The sequence below is a fragment of the Blennius ocellaris genome (genome assembly GCF_963422515.1).
Source record: "Blennius ocellaris genome assembly, chromosome: 10".
NCBI lineage: Eukaryota > Metazoa > Chordata > Actinopteri > Blenniiformes > Blenniidae > Blennius > Blennius ocellaris.
The window spans coordinates 12,265,318-12,282,402 of NC_137659.1; the positions used below are offsets into that span (position 1 = coordinate 12,265,318).

The following is a 17,085-nucleotide window of genomic DNA, read 5'->3' on the forward strand; positions in this document are numbered from 1 at the left end:
AGGTGGGTCAGCAGTCATAAAAGTGAAGCTCCTGGAGATTTGTTTTTTCCCCCCTGAGGTACATATAGTATTTTAAGAAATTGAGAAAACAAAATAAATGGACAGACTTACTTGCTCCATCTGTTCAAACATTCTCCTCTGCTGTTCCAGGATCTCTCTCTGCTGGTTGACCAACGTCCCCTGCTGGTCACTGAGGAGCCTCTGCAGCTCTTTCACTTCATTCTGTTGGCTCCTGAGAGCCTCAACCAGCCTCTCCTGGCTCTTAGACAGCTGGAGCTGCAGAACAAGAGCATCCTCCGAGGGAACCTCATTATTCCCTATGAAAGCAGATATAACATTAGCTTTGAATTGGTTACAATGCTGTCTCTGAGGTGGCTGAAGTTCACCAAAAACTGACCTGGTTTCATATCACATGTCAGCTGTATAAACGCTCCACTTTCCGATCCGAAGTCTGGGAGTTCATCCAGAAACTGTGCAGCTCTGTCTGTCACATGAACAGGGGAAGAGCCCAGTCTCCCGTCTTCCCCAGCGTGCACACCGCAAGCATCTCCCACGCAAGATGTGTGTTTGTGGCGCATCCGAGAAGGCAGTTTACATCCAATACCTTTGCAATCCCGCGTTGCACCGTCATCACCGGTGCGGTGAGAGACTGTCGTGGGACAGGTACCGCCAGCACAGCCGGGATGAAACACCTCCGCCGTGATGGTCCTCGGGTTCGACCTCCTGCCGCCATCTGCGCTCACTGAATGCGTAAAACCACCGGGCTGAGGCTGGATGATGGTGTACGGTGCTAAAGGCGCGCTCTGAGCTTGGTGTTGATTGTAATGACCATCCTGTTGGTAACCTGGATAGACCTGTCCTTGCCTGGATTGTGCAGAGTGATGAAACTGCCGCCGGGTCGCTGATGTGTCCGTGCGCCCCTGTGCGCAGTGCGCTCCGACGCACGGTCTGCTCCAATCCTGTCCAGAATAGCAGCGGGGACCCCGGCAGACCTCTGATGCGCTATTACTGCCAAATATACTTATGGCAAAGAGTAAAACTATTGCAGAGACATGAGCCATGTTGCAATCCACAACGTTAAAAAAAGAAGCAAACAGGCCACGTGTGATGATCCTCGTGCGCGTCAATCCGTCTCTCTCTCTCTTGATCTTATTTGATCATCTCGTTGAGAAAACACCCATCACATTAGCGTCCGTAAATACCTGTTGTAGCCAGCGGAACTTGGAGTAGTAACTGTGTGCAGTTATTCAGCTTGTCTCCATTGCGCGCACTGCGGTTTCTGCCCCCTTTGCCCCTTCTGGAGATAGCCGCGTCTATCCCATATGTGGCGCTCACTGCTCCTAATTGACAACAGGTTTTGCTCCCAGTCTTAAATTAACCCGTAGCTTTCCCGGACATACCACTCGGCACACTCACACAATTCCTATTGAAGCGTGCATGTTTGAAATATTTCCACGATTTTAATGGTATCATTATTCTCACAGGTCGTTCATGAGCACTTTGCGTTTAAGTGACCAGTCAGAGAAAAGCCAGATTTTGTTTATAGAGGAGGGTAATTTCTGTTTGCCTTTCCTCTTGTGATTTATGTTGTTGACATGATTAACTTTGTGGGCCTTTAACAAGTCTCGTAAAAAATACAAAACTCTGCTTTAGATGGGATCAAAGCCTTGATCTCCTCGGTAGTACTGGATTATGGCGCTGCGGTGGATTTTTTTCAAAAACACTTCTCTGCTTTAAACTGAAGTTGAAACCAAAATTGCTCCTCCTGTAAAATGTAAACTTTGCTAACACTCTCATTTCCGCTCCCTGACCTCTCATAGTTTTAATTAAAGCTTCAACCCACATTAGCAACACATAAAGTTCTCCTGTTCTCTCATTTTCACACCAAAATGACACTAGTTATTTCATTCAAACACGTAATCATACAAGGTGGAGAGCATAGTGGCCACCAGCCAGCTTCAGTTTGTTATAACTCATACAGAAGTGTTTAAAAACACCCACGTGATTAATGAGTGGGATACACACACACACACACACACACACACACACACACACACACACACACACACACACACACACACACACACACACACACACACACACACACACACAGGAGATGAAGTCAGTTGTGCTCTTGAAAATACTTTACACTCAGTTGGAGACCACACATGACTTCAAAAGTACTAGAGTAGTTCTATTGAGGAGATATGATATAGAAATACAGCTTGGAAGTGAGTTTGTAGGCAAACTCCTAAAGAACGTGATTATTTTTCTAATTTTGCCCACAGCAATATGTTGTTTATTTCTCTAACAAGCACCCTTACCTCAGCAGGAATATTCCTGTGCATGTGTGAGTTTTCTCCGGTTTCCTCTCAGAGTCCACAAATGTTAATTTCTGGTTAAATGGTGACTTTAAATTATGCATAGAATGTTTCTCATTTTATGACTTGATGTTGTAGTTTCTCTGTGTTTACCCATTGATAGACTGGTGACCTTTCCATGGCTTCATATACCGGTAGGTTCGGCTTCAGAATCCCACTATTCCCAGTGGGGTAAAGTGGTGAAAACAATGGATAAATGGACATTTTCTGCATATCCACTACCCATTACAGCACCTCTTTGTTGTTGATGTTGCTTTTATTTGTCCCTGTATTGCCTGTGGTCACGTTTCATGTAATCCAGACTCATTTTGTTGAAGGATAAAAATTGCTTGCTCCACTGCTATAAATACCTCAATATATCCTTTTTGTTGTTTTGTTCTCCAAGTAAACATAAACATATGGCTGGGTAGAATAAAGAGGAAAAACCTAGGGTATTAAACTATCAAACATTTGATGACAGTTATCCATTTTAGTCAATGGGTAAACCACTTTGACCAAAGAAAAGTCAAAACATGTGCATATGTTCCAACGTCAACACTTGCTTATTTGTTCATTTATGCAGTTTTCCCATCTACATTTAATGTGGGCGTTTTGTTCTTGGATTCTTGCAGGAAGCTGGTATACGAGATGAATGGAAGAGTTTTCTCCCTTGGTGTTGCATCTGGTTCAGTTTTGACTTGAGGTGTCTGGGGACCCGGGTTCAAGTCCCAGATGCGACAGGAGGAACATCCAACTGTCTGTTCTGGGCCATTATTTTGTAGATTTTTTTTTTAAAACTTCATATCATCCATTTTGTTCATTCAATCTTCTGTGTTTAGACAATGCAGACTTTTTTGTACCACATTAGCTTTACATTAGAGCAGCTCCAAAAGCAAAACTTCTCACATGCAGGTGATTTAAATTACCCAACAGATATTCTTAATAAAAGATTTTTAAAAAATAAAAAAATAAAAAGGCTGGACTTGTCCCAGTTTATCTGAGATGCCTGGAGTGCTCGGAGAAGGCCAGAAATGTGTTTAAATGAACAGTTTAAAGACATCTTAGCAGAGATCTGAATCAGCTGCAGCTGTCTGGTCAATTATTAACAGTGCCTGCTGGAAACAGTGAAGGAGTAAGGTGAGACCCTCATTTATCTAAAATCAGTAACAGTGCAAGATATCTCAGTAAAACAGATGTAAAAAGATAAATCGTTTAAGACATGTCAAACAGTTATGATCTGCACAGGCTCACAGCCCCGAGGACAGCTCTAATTAGACAAAGTGAAAACACCAGTGTGGCGGACCGTCGTGAAATATAAACATGCAAGTGCATCACTGTCTGAACACTGCATGCTTTTCATGCACGTTACATAATTAGACATGCAAAAATAAAATGCCCCACTGCTTTACAAGAAATGTCTGATTTGCTTCCTCGTTTCAGTCAATGCAGTGTGGTTGCTTGTCGGCTGACCTTTGAGCTTGTTCGTGTTCACACACGCTGCCTGATGCTCTCAAGACACAGACAAGGTAGGAGCATGAAAAATGTAAATAACAATGACATCAAAGTTGGTTGACAATGCGTGTTAAATCATCAATAAGCAAATGTGCTACTGGTAAACTACTAAAAATGTGGGCTTTTTATAGAAACATCATTGGCTTTCAAAAGTATTTTTTGTTCCTTGATAAGAAAAAAAAAATCTTAAATCAGATCAATAACTGTGAGCCTGACACAGTTCTTGCATCATTTTGGGGTTGTTTTTTTTGGCACTTAAGAATATCTTCATAATGTTGTTTTTTTTTACTCAAGATTGCTCTTTATGACTTTTGGCTGCTTTAAATGTTTGCAGGTTAAATCAAAACAATAGTAAGATCAATGCATGAAATCGTTGCTTCACCGCAAACTGTTGCGCAGTGCAGGACATATAACATGGTGTACATTCGTCTGTGCGTGCTTGCTGGCCCTTCAAGAGTTAAATACTTGAAAGGCCACATCAGCTTTGTTTAAGACAAACACATGTCCTCTCCCTGCAGCCAATGGATGGTTGTGCAACTAATTAGAAAACAGTAAGAAGCTTACCACCACAAGAAAGAAAAACAAAACTTGTCAATTCTCTGCCAGCTAGCTATGCATTGTGATTACTTTTGTGCATATGAGACTCAATAAATGACTTTTTGGAGTCAGGCTTTGGCTGCCTGGCCTGCTTGCCCACACGTCCGCTGTTTGGCAGCTCCCCATTTTGTTGATGTGTGAGTCTGTGAGACCACAGACGGAGACGGCAGCAACTTGTTGACATGTCTGATGATAGCATGGAAATGATGAACTAATGCAGTTGTGTGATGCAAGTCTTTACCCTGGGAGAGTAAATACGGTGATTAATATTGTAAATGGGCATAACTTTATTGAGTGGAAGTGTTACATGAGACAAACGTAACGACTTACTTTCACATGTGTGAGGCAGAAGTCCTGAGAGACCACAAAGGTGAAGTTCACTTGAGCGATCCCAAAAAAAATTTTCACTTTCATATGGAAACAATACTTTCCAAACTACCATCTTCTCTACTGTTCCCCTTTTAGCTCCTCGCACTTAAATGGATGGTCTGTTTACTGTCTGGGGTAAACACAGAATGAGAGTGAACAGTCCTGCCTGCAGTTGCTTATATGCACATTAATTCCCAAGTGTGTTTCGATGTGTGCAGTAAGACGAATGAGTGATACAAAGAACAATAAAGACAGACAAGCTGTAAATGTATGAACACTTCAAACAACACAGAATAGTCCCTGTGAGCAGGATACAGAATACATATGTTCCTTACGCATTAGCACAAAGATAAACATAGATTCACCCACTAGGGATCTATCCAGCTGCTCCCATAGCGGACACAACAGCCAGTCATTGAAACTTGCAGTTTGGATGCTCTTCGAAACAGGAATTAAACCCATTTGTCTCATATGGAAAGTACAGATAGGTTACAAATGTTCAGAGATACTTTAAGTTATTTCTTGGAGTGGAGCAGATCACAGCTAAAATGACAGATATTTCCCTCTGAATACAGGAGAGAACAAAAAGGTCAAGGTGAACGCGAGTAAATACTGACGTTAACACTCATCAAGTGGCTACAAACACAACTCTAATGAAAACATTTCCAGAAGTCTTGCATTAACCTTAAAAAAATTGGGTGTTTTTTTTTCCAAGTATCTGTACTTCATTTGAGAATTTATTTTTCTGAAGACTTTTTACTTTTACTCCCCACTTATGAACACAACTATCTGTTTTGTTTTTTCTTGCACTCTTATAATTGGTTGATTACTTTTTATTTTTTTTACAACTTTTAAGAGTTAAAGTAAAAGGATGAAAGCAGCTGGCAGTAAAGTTTTCCAATAAAATATCGTATTAAAGTGATGTTGCCCTTGGCCTTTTTTTTTTTTTTTTTTTTTTAACTAACACAGATATCTGTTTCTATTTAGGAACCTGAGTTATTTTGCCATCTCTGTCCACAAGTAAAAACCTTACCTCCTTTAGACTTTTAATCAGCTGTTGTGTAGTTTTCCCGTCCACCTCACCGGTTCACTCTTAGGATTGTTTTACCTGTAGCAGCTTCAAGAAAACCATCTGACTCACATTCACCGTAGTTTGAAACTATGTGCCAAACACATTGCAGCATTTTGCTGCTAAATAAACACACTTTTCTCCAAAACGTTCATGTCAGCTAAATGTGCAATTTAGCATATGTTTGCAAATAAGAAAAAAAAAAATTTCTGCTCCGAATGAGTGAAAAGAAAAAGGTTAATGTAGGTGAGGATAGGATTATATAGTAGTATGTAAATATAGTATAACTGAGACGATGACAAAGTTAGTTGAGCTTAGGTTCACTAAGCAGAACTGGAGGTAAATGCTATACAGTATATCTCAACAGAGAAAACTGTGATCAGCTGTGTATGTCAAATTATGTCCCGTGAATAATAGAACATGCAAGAAATGACTAGTACTCAAAAACACAGGTTATAAACTATATACCTGCTCAATATTTCTTGTTTTTTTAGTTTATGTGAAACCCTTTGTATTTAGTATGTAAGTTCGGACATTTTGTTGTTATTGATAATAAACTCACTTGAATGTTTTCAGAAACTGGCAAGAAATGAAGACTTCATACTTCAGTTGGTCTTTTTATAGCCAGTCGACATGCAATGAAACCAGAGGTTTGATTGTAAAGCTGGCGGGCTGCCGTCTCCATATGAGAAAATAATGAGACGGCCAATTTCCGCAAATTTTGCCTTTGATCTCAATGAAGACTCTTGAAATTACTCATCAACTATTTTTGTTTTGTATGGTGGGACGCATTGCAGCACATGCAATCTCCTCTCAGGGAGAATCAGCAAACCAGACAACATTATTTTGTGTCGCTCGGTTTGCTGCTGATTAAGTGAAAGCATTTATATCACTGACAAACACTCACTGGAGGTATTCAATTATGTGGAGAGAGTACCAGTCTGCACTTTCTGTTTCCATAATTTCCTGAAGACGTCTGCTGGATGATGATTAAAAACAACTTACGTTTCATCACAGGCAGAATGGAAACAATTTGATCCCGACTGATTGCTGCTTTGTCCATTTGCAAAATCACTGTGATAACACTGCAGATCATTGCTGATGTCCTTGAATGATATTGATATTGCAATCTTATAGCCATCGATAAAGCAAAAGTTTACCAAATATTGATTTTGTTAATTTTGAATTTTCATGCAGGCACTGTCACATCTGAACTGTATTGTAAGTATTTGCATCTGCACACAATGTTTGTATCCCCACACCACAAAAATGCCAGTTGTTATATAAAATGCATTTTACAGCTTTCCACGACTAAACATAGTTCAAACTGAACAGAAATTGTTCATCATGTCCATTTCCTGATGCAGCTTGCTGCGTTGCTCATTCAATGTGCCTTAACTTTTTTCTTTCTTCCTTTCCTCCACTGCTTCTAAAATGTAACGTCCTTGTCTTATTTGTGCAGATGGACGACGTAGTGGACATGTTCAATGATCTCATCGGCGAGATAGATCATCTGTCTCAGGTGAATATATATATATATATGAACAATAGAATATAAATGCAACCTTTTCTGACAAATCTTCAAGGCGTCATCAAGAAGTTAAGACAAAAGAGTGGCCCCAGGGACTCCCACTGAGAGCTTTTCTTTGTCGGCTGAAAGCTGATTGGCTGACTCCAATCTGCAACAGCCAACGGGGATTGCTTGTTTGGATCTAACAGCTGGACAGTATTTAACCGTCGCCACACACCCAAACCTGGCACAAAGGAGAGAGAGTGAAAATAAAAACATGCCTGGCACGTGACACCCTCACTCGAACAATTGTGACTAAACTACAAAGCAGCAGCCTCAACAACCACGTCGTCTGATCCTCTTTCGTAGAAGTTCTGAGGATCATCGTCTGACTGTCTTCAATCATCCTCTCTGAGATTTGTCGGGGGTTCCCGAAAATGATGACGCAAAATGTTTATATGGGAGGTTCGGCTCTGACGAGGAGTCTGGACGAAGTGATTTGTGTTGCTGGTTGGGGGGTGGGGGGGGTCACTGGGTTTAGCTTTCCAGGTACTTGACATACTTGGCAGGTGCAACAATGAGGAACAACGTCAGATTTGTGTCCAGGTCAAATGAAATGCTTAAAACCTCAATTAAAAATTCCCATGTGTTGTGACCACAGATGGTCATGAGCTGAGGACAATACATGAGGACAATAAACTATCGGCACTACGACTTGATAAAACATATTCTATTGTTCACCAATAGAAATGACTAGCATCAACGCACCATCATCAAAATAATGAGCCATTTTCTTCTTTTCAGCTCGGCCAGAGCTGAGGACAGACAGAGGACAGAGATTTACTAACAGTAGTACCACCTTGTTGTGTTGCAATAAAATCCACACGGATGGCTGGAAGCTGTAAGACCTCCAAACTGCAAGCAGATGGCCCATCACTGGGAGCTCTGGTGTCAGGCTGAGGTTTTGGTTCAACCCAAGGCCCCGGAAATAGAAGAGTCAGACAACTTCAGACAATAGTTCTTTGACAGGGCCTGCAGTTACGCGGGCAGGAAAGATATCATGAGATGTCTTGATGGGATAAAGTAGCCCTTCTATTGTGAAAGCATTCACAGGGTGGTGACTGTGGTACCTGAACCTTTTCAGGAGCAGGTGAACATACAGTGCAGTGCAGTGAATGCAATGAAGTGCCTTTGCAGAATAAAGGAATTAGTTCAGGCTTCAACAAAATTCACATATAGAAAGGCACTAAACAATGTGAACTACTTTCAAGACTCAATGATTTCATTTCAGCAGCATTCCATATTGCTGGTCCAGGTTTGTTATTAATCTTGCAGTCAAGCAAGCGAAATAAACGCAAAATATATATTCTCTGATAGGACTATCTACATTTACTGCAATATCGTCATAAAGAAAAGCAGAATTGAAGGTTGCTTCAGAGAAGATCTGATACTGAACCAACATTGCTAAAAATACACGAGGCAAGCTTTCCTTTACTGTCCAAAAGGTAGGCTGCATTCTTTCTCAAAACACGACCATATGAGCTGCGGGTCAAGAGCTCCCCATGCTGAATGTTCCCATCAGTGCTTTTGAAGCAGAAACATGTTACAAGAACTTTTTTTCTCTCTTTCTAATCTGGATATTATCTACATTACAGCGGGCAAAATGTGTTTCGAAACCGAGCCTCTCGGAAAAATGTAAGGTGACGCTTAGATGTTGTGAAGTCATCGCATCTGGATTGGAGTGAGGGCATTCGCTGCAGATTCTCTTAAGCGCACATAAGCTGCTCATCATATCACTGCGATTTGCCAAGAGAAACATTACACACAATTCAAACTGACCCTCAGGGGCACTTGGTCGTTGTACACTTCAACTCTATGCATGTAAGCTGTAAATGAGCACAGCCCTAAGACATGGTATCAATATATGTGCAGCTGTACGTCATGCATACCAGAGAGACAGATTTGTCACTTTGGCTTGCATCTTCTTTGGAAAACATCACAATGACAGAGACCAGTCCACAGACCAGAGTTTGCTAGAAAAGCAATCTGATTACAACACCGATCCTATCAGGATCTCATAAACAAAAAGGATTTAAATGGTTCCGCTCATTGCTTTGATTGGGTCCAATTTCCCTGCGTTAGTGCCTCGGAGCAAAGGGTAAAAAGTAGTATTTTCATCCTGGTTTAAAAACGGTTTATGAACATGTCCGAGAAGACATGTGGTCATGCTGGAGCAGCTGCTTTAACAACAACTTCCAAAGGCTAAACTGCAGGCATCGCTTTCAATGTGCACAACTTGTTTATAAGGAATGATTGAGCCTGTTACTAATTAACATGCAGAAGTTTACCTATTCTCCAGATGACACATAGGCTGACACAACTTCAGCATTTTGCTTTCACGTCTCCAAAGTTGACATTACATTGTGATAAGTATCTCTTTTTTAATGGACTGATTGGTGATTTCCTGAATGGATATGTGCAGGTTAATTTGTTTCCTCTTTCTACATAGGGTAATAAAAAGCATGGTCAAGTGTAGGGAAAAAAGAAATAACCCAAAATACCTCTGAGTCAAATATATTTTAAATGTTCACAACAGTTAGAGGTTGCTGAAGGTTCTGATGATGTGTTGCCATTGCTTTACTTCCCTTCAGAGTATAACGCCAGCAGATGAGACACCAAAAGAGGATCCACAGAAGGGGAGCGCCTTCTCCATTGGTTTTACAGATCTCAATGGTGAGTGCTCATCCGGATTATTCCTTCATCCCAAGCAGATAAATTCAAACCAGCAAGACCCAATAACCACAAGTCACACTGCCCTAAAACTTAGAGGCAATCCAAGTACCGTATAAGAAGTGGGAGGCAGTCTCACAGGAGATAAAGTTTCTGTTTGAAAATGGGGGGAGGCCGGTTGTTGTCGTCCACAAATGTCATTGCAACCTTAAGAAGGTAAGAATGGATCAACAGTGTGCAGTGAATGATTCACAGATGGCGTTGCCAATAAACAGTCTACAGAGTTGCATACAGTGACATAAATATGCCTTTCAAATCGTTTAGAGGAATTGATATTTCTGAAAAAACACAACTTCAAAAAAATGGGATTGTAAAAAGTAAATATGTTCACCTGCAGCTTCCAAAAAAATGATGAAAAAAGTGTGAGCTAAAAATAACTTCATTTAATTTAATACACATTGAGAGGGCTGTGGTGAATACCATCTCATGTTGACCTCAGAGATTTATTCAGGCAGTAGAATGTTTATATTTGTGCCTCTCTCATTTTGCACGCCTTCTTCTATTTCTCCAAGCAGAGTCCCTGAATGAACTGGAGGATTACGACCTGGATGCTCTTGTGGCTGATCTGGGATCAAAGGCATCCCTGCAAGAACTTTCCTCTTGTGATCAGAATCGTGGTCCTAAGCAAGCTGCATCGGCCGCCAAAAATGAGAAATCAGTGCCCCCAACTGTCCTTCCTCCACCACCTACCACCCCGGCATCACCCGCCGGAATAGAAAAGGTAACGAGAAAATTGAAACAATCATGAGGGAAAGGGAAATGACAAGTAAATTAAAGATTTGGATTTTTGATGTTTCTAGTGTGAACCCCAAACAAAGGCAGATAAAATTAAGCTGGCTCTGGAAAAGCTGAAAGAAGCCAAAGTCAGAAAGGTAAAATAAATGAGCTGTTTATTTTAATATGCCGGGAACGCAGACAGACTTAACTGAGCATGCTGCCCCTCACAGATGATCGTTAGAGTGCTGATGGCTGATGGAAGCTCAAAGATTCTGATGGTGGATGAGCGACAGACGGTGCGAGACGTGATGGACAAGCTGTTTGAGAAGACGCACTGCGACGGCAGCATTGACTGGAGCCTGTGTGAGACCAACCCCGAGCTGCAGATTGGTGCGAGAGCTAAAGACACAAACACCCACTAAAGCCATCAGTATGTGTGCACAACGTCAAACATTGTCAAAGTGCTTCTGGCTTTGATTTTCCTCGTATCGCCACATTTCAGAAAGAAGCTTTGAGGATCATGAATATTTAGTAGAGCCGCTGTCTGTCTGGAGCCGATACAGTGAGAATAAAATCTTTTTCAGGTTGAGACCTCAGAAGTACGTGATGTTCACAGACCCTCAGGTGAGCAAGAGAAGATGTCTTCTTCTTTATTTTTAATCAAGCCAACATTTTAATGACACAGTCAAATAGTGAATCAAACCATGTTGTGTTTGCAATCAAGCTTTTTTACATGTGGAAAAAGAAGGAATCGTCTTTGAGTGGAGTTAATGAACAGGCCAAGGAGCTCCTCAGAAAGGTCAGCTACACTTCATGGCTCGTCAACACTTTGTGGTTTGCTTCATTTTTTCCATGTCATCCTTCTTTTTTTAATGCTGCAGGAGAATTTTGAAGGCTGCACTGTGATTGTTCCTGACCTTGACGGGATGTTGTATCTGAAGGAAGATGGCAAGAAGGTTTGGAAACCTCGCCACTTTGTGCTCAGGGCCTCGGGTATCTACTACGTACCCAAAGGAAAAACAAAGGTGAGGCAAATTGGTAACTGTTGGCAACAGATAGTTTCGTTTTTGAAAAGATACACTGTAGTGATTGATGGCCACATTTGGTCAGTGATGCAAAGTAACTGTACTTCACTTCAAATATTCTACATTCCTCCATTGATTTGACAATTTTGGTTGCCTTGCAGATGATTTGATTTTTATGTATTTGCTTTCTGTTGTTGGGTGACGAGCAGCTCCAAACATCTCTCACAGAAACAAAATAGTTGGTCGAACATGAGCGAATAGAATTCACGGGAGGTTTCCCCAGGAGGAAACCCTCTCTTGCAACTCTCTTCAAAGAATGTCTCTTAATCCTCACATGGTTTCATTTCAATGAATCTTCAAATGATTAAAGATCTCAGCAAAAATCAAACATTTAAGAAAAAGACCTAACTAAAAACAGGTCTGTGTTTTGGGGCTCAGTTTCTCTTATTTCATCTTCCATTAATCATCTTGCATCTCCTCAGTTTTGTCTGGTGACCCCACAGAGAGGCTCGAAACCGAGACCATAAACGACTCTACAATGCCAAAAGTATTTGCTCAGCTATCCAAATCGTTGCACTCAGGTGTTCCAACCACTTCCATGGCCACAGGTGTATAAAATCAAGCGCCTCAACTCAGGAGCTCAGTGAATTCCAGCATGGGATAGACAGGATGTCATCTGTGCAATGAGTCCAGCCATGAAATATCCTTGTGACCCAATCCAAGCATTACATCACCAAGCGCTGGATGCAGTGGTGTAAAAGCATGCCGCCACTGGACTCTGACATCTGATAACAATTTGGTTATCTTTACTGTGCTTCATTTCAGAGCATCCAATACTACAACACCCATAAGTTATCAGCATTCCCAGGCACCACAGACGGATAGAACGAAGATAAACAACGAGGCAGAGACTATTGCTGTAATAGAGGAAGATAGATTACTAACAATCTATCAAACAAACACTCCAGTTTATACAGATAGATCTAATGATCCTGAGACAGGAAAAACATAAAGCTCATTTTACTTGGGTTTCATTTTTCATGTAAAAAGAAAAAAAAAAGAAAAGAATAATCTTGTTTGATCAACATAGATAAATTATGCGGAAACGTGCCTTATCTTTTCAGTAGATATAGTAGAATATTTTTTATCAGTGGACCAACATCCTAATTGAATCCTATGTTTTACAAATGTGATGTCATATGCATGTGAAGGCAGGTGAGCAAATACTTTTGGCAATATAGCGTATCTAAATGTATATTAAGCATCTGATACTAGTTCCATCTCCGGGAGCAGCTAAAACACAAAGATGCTGCATATATGCTGACGCGAGAATATCAGGTTGGGACTTTTTCTCTGTGTTGCATTTGAGTGCTTCAGAGGCAAAAAGTGGAGCAGGAAGAGCTGCAGAAATAAAGATAAAAGAGTGAATTGAAGCTTCGCTGCTGTTAAAGAGAGGCATGTCATTCTCTTGCCACGACATGGCAAAAAAATGAAATGAAATAAAAGAAGAAAAATAACGCCATGCCTGCACACTGACACCCCCCCCCCCCAAAAAAAAATCCTCAAACAGGAAGAAATAGATGCAGGCGAAACTGTGCGAGGCAGATGTGCAAATGGCAAACATGCGAGAGCTGCAGGATCGCCAAGGACACATGGGTGAAGCCGGGGTTGCAGAGGACATTTTGTTACAACCAGACTAACAAAGACACAAACGCGACGGTCATGAGACACAATAATGTCAACAAGGGAGTTGAATTGTTGAAAAGTTGAGACTGAATGGAGGAAGATTGAGAATGAATTGAATAAGAAACCTCAAAGAGTTGGAAAAAAAGACGGGGGGGTGGAGGAGAAGAAGAAACAACTGTTTTTTTCCAGGAAGGTTGACTTTGTTGCATCCGCTGAACATCAACAACTCAGTCGGTGCGGTTTAATGTGTGAACACGATGTGTTTCTGCTTTAAATCAAGTATGAAAGGAATGCTTTAAAGAGGAAAAACTCAACCTCTTCTCACAAATCAAGCTTCTTTTTAAACAATGTCTTTGATGACTGAGTAAATACAAATGGCTTCGAATTAGTTTCCGTCACATGTTCTCAGTTTAAATAATGAAACAGAAGAAAAGTAGAAGCTGAATTGCAGTTGTTGGCTTTTATCCCCTGTAGATAAGAGGCCACAGGGAGCAGGTAGGCCAATTGCAATACATGATGCTTGTCATCCCTTTTACTATAATACTGCAGTTTCTGTTTAAATAGGCATGTTTCTTGTTGCTTCAACAATGATTTCTACTTTTGATTTAAAATACATACAACAGTATCCCTGTCACAAACACATTACTTTATTACTTTATATTGACTTTTTTTCATGTGTGGCATTACTACCTTGAAACACTGATGTAATTCCCAAGTCCTCTTCGGTGCATGTGTTCCACATTTCTGCCTTCCAGCGTGACATTACCCCGTTTCTCTCTCTTCCAGTCTTGCATTGATCTCGCCTGCTTCATCCGATTTGAAAATGTCAGCGTCTACGTCGCCCACAAGTACAAACAGAAATACAGAGCTCCCACCAACTTCTGCTTCATGCTGAAGGTCAGTTCAGCATCACTTTCAGGAGGTGGCGATAGAAATCGTCACATTAGACAACCACAGCAGAAAAAATGCTAGCAAAATGGTGGGAATACTGTGACCTTGCATTTTACTGAGAGACAGGTGAAAAGGTTATTCTCTCACTCCTAACTCATCAAGTAAAAAAAAAGTAAACTCACAGACATCTTCACATACGCCTGAAGGTTTTTCTTTTCTTGATGTGCCAGACGTTTCCACTGCATCCATTTATCTACTTTTACAACATCAGTGAATTTCTGACAAAGTTACATAGGAGGCAACATCATTGATACGACCAGTTTAGAAACATGGCTACAACACTGTGCACACAGGTAGCTTAGGAAATTCTAGTTTTAAGAGTGAGACATTGCAGACATTTAGAAGAAATACTGGCAGATTACTTTATGTCCACAAATCATCACTTAAACAGTATACATGCATTGACATGTAACGTGAATACTGTGTGCTTCTGGTATTTCACAAGGCTTACAAGAAAGTAAAAAGAAAGGTGGTGGGGGGAAAAAAAAAAAGAGGCCGAGTATTTTTTAAAAGCTGATGTGGTTTGACACATTTCACTGCAGGCCCTGCGTGTCGCCGCAATTCAAAGGACATGAATGCACATAAAGAATATGAGGGTCATTTATTTCTGGGTTGCAGCAGCCACATAGTTCCTGTATTGTAAACAAATCTTCTATTAGATACTACCTTCATTGGGTATTTACATCTTGAAATTAGTACATATTACTCCATATTGTGCACTTATTACCTTATGTTGCGTATGATATACTCCTGCACTGGCACAACACCTGGCATTTCCTTGCTGTAGAAATAGTAATCTTTTTCACAGCAAAAAACTGATATCAAGATATCAGGAAGTTTGCATTAGGAGCCATTTGGAGCAATATCTGTGGGTAGAAACAAATCCCTTTCAGCTTCACGACTGCAGATGGAATTACAAATACACACCTGGGGTCTACAGTGCAGTTGCAGCTTTGTACGTATATTCTGCCCTCTGCTGCTTTGAGTAAACACTGCATACATTTAAATACAACAACATTCAGCATTTGTTTTATTTAATCATTTTACAATCCATTCTGCCACACACATAATATGGATAATATCATCTGTGTGGCCTATAAGATCTGTAAATATAACACTCCATGGTTGTCGCTTCACCTTTTTATGAGGCCACACATACTGAATACAAGAAAAAAAAAAATCAGATGGATACAAGATGACACAGATGGTTGTGAAATAGAATGATTCAGGTATATTAGAGGAAGTGCAATGCTGCATTCTGCTGGACAAATAAACTCTGAATGTGCTACCTTTGTGTTACTGCAGGAGAACAACTTGATTTTCCTGAAAGGCTTTTTTCAATCAAATCTGAAGTAGGATTATCGCAATATCAACATCATCCATTGAGAATCCTCCATTTGTGGCTCTTATTTTCCATTTAAATGTTATTGCATCTCGACCTTTATATGTTAAACTAGATGAAAGACTACTTCACTATCACTGTTCTTCTGGGTCTCAGTAACTTTATCCTGTCCGTTGTTATATTTACATGATGCCTGGTCTCAAAAGGACCTTGTGGGCCAGTTTTGGCCTGCAAGCCTAATGTTTGCCACCTGCTTCAGATGTATTCTTTTTCCTGTCTTCTCAATATTTCCAGCATCCCTGCATTCAGAAAGAGTCTCACTACACCAAGTTCCTGTGCTGCGATGAAAAGCACTCGCTGTTGCTTTGGGTCAACTCCATAAGAATAGCTAAGGTCAGACTGAGCGGTCCGTAACTCAGCTCACTAACAGTCAGTGACAGTGGATAGGCAAACACTGAAGTTGTGTCTTGTGTGTGTGTGTGTGTGTGTGTGTGTGTGTGTGTATGTGTGCAGTATGGGGCTGTCCTCTATAAGAGCTACCAGGCTGCACTGAAGAGAGCATCCTCTCAGCAGACTTCTCACATTTCTGCAGGTAATGGTTCATCTTCCAACAAAGAAGGTGTTGAATCCTAATCCTCTGTAAAAGTTTGATAAACCAACCAGAAAAGCCAGAAATCAAAAATCAGAATGTATGATAATGCCACAAAATCCTTTACAAGCTAAGATGAAGTATTCATACTCTAGTTGACACTGATATACCTCTGAACCAGAAATTAAAAATAACATTTTTTCCTCATTATCTGTATTCTTCAAAAACACTTTGAAAACATGACCGTACCAAAACCTTAATGTTGTGTGACTGATGAAGTTACATATTGTGACCTGGTGTGTGCAGTTTCAGATTGCACACAGCCATGTCGAAGGAAAGCATGAAATGTCAATAGAATGACGGGATGATGAATCTTTACAGGCATGCGGCAGGTGGAGCCGTCACCTCCCACCATCACAAATGTTGAAGACTACCCGAATGAGGACCCGCCAGACTTCATCCCTCCTCCTCCTCCTCATGGATCCTCTGATGTTTGAGATAAACAGTCAACTTGAATTGGCTTCGATCAGTTCAGCCGATTATGTTGCAAATGTAGCCCACTTGAGAA

General features: G+C 40.8%; 1 protein-coding gene across 1 annotated transcript; it reads left to right on the top strand.

Annotated features, from left to right (window-relative positions):
• Positions 1–7,369: 7,369 nt before the first annotated feature.
• LOC308135159 (amyloid beta A4 precursor protein-binding family B member 1-interacting protein-like) lies at positions 7,370–17,014 on the top strand (the record flags this gene model as incomplete). The annotated part of the gene is made up of 12 exons (XM_080503034.1): positions 7,370–7,429; positions 10,069–10,150; positions 10,723–10,928; positions 11,008–11,079; positions 11,155–11,314; positions 11,427–11,548; positions 11,649–11,723; positions 11,806–11,949; positions 14,422–14,532; positions 16,223–16,321; positions 16,442–16,520; positions 16,899–17,014. The coding sequence occupies 12 exons, from the start codon at positions 7,370–7,372 to the stop codon at positions 17,012–17,014; spliced, it is 1,326 nt and encodes a 441-aa protein (XP_080359160.1).
• Positions 17,015–17,085: the final 71 nt, after the last annotated feature.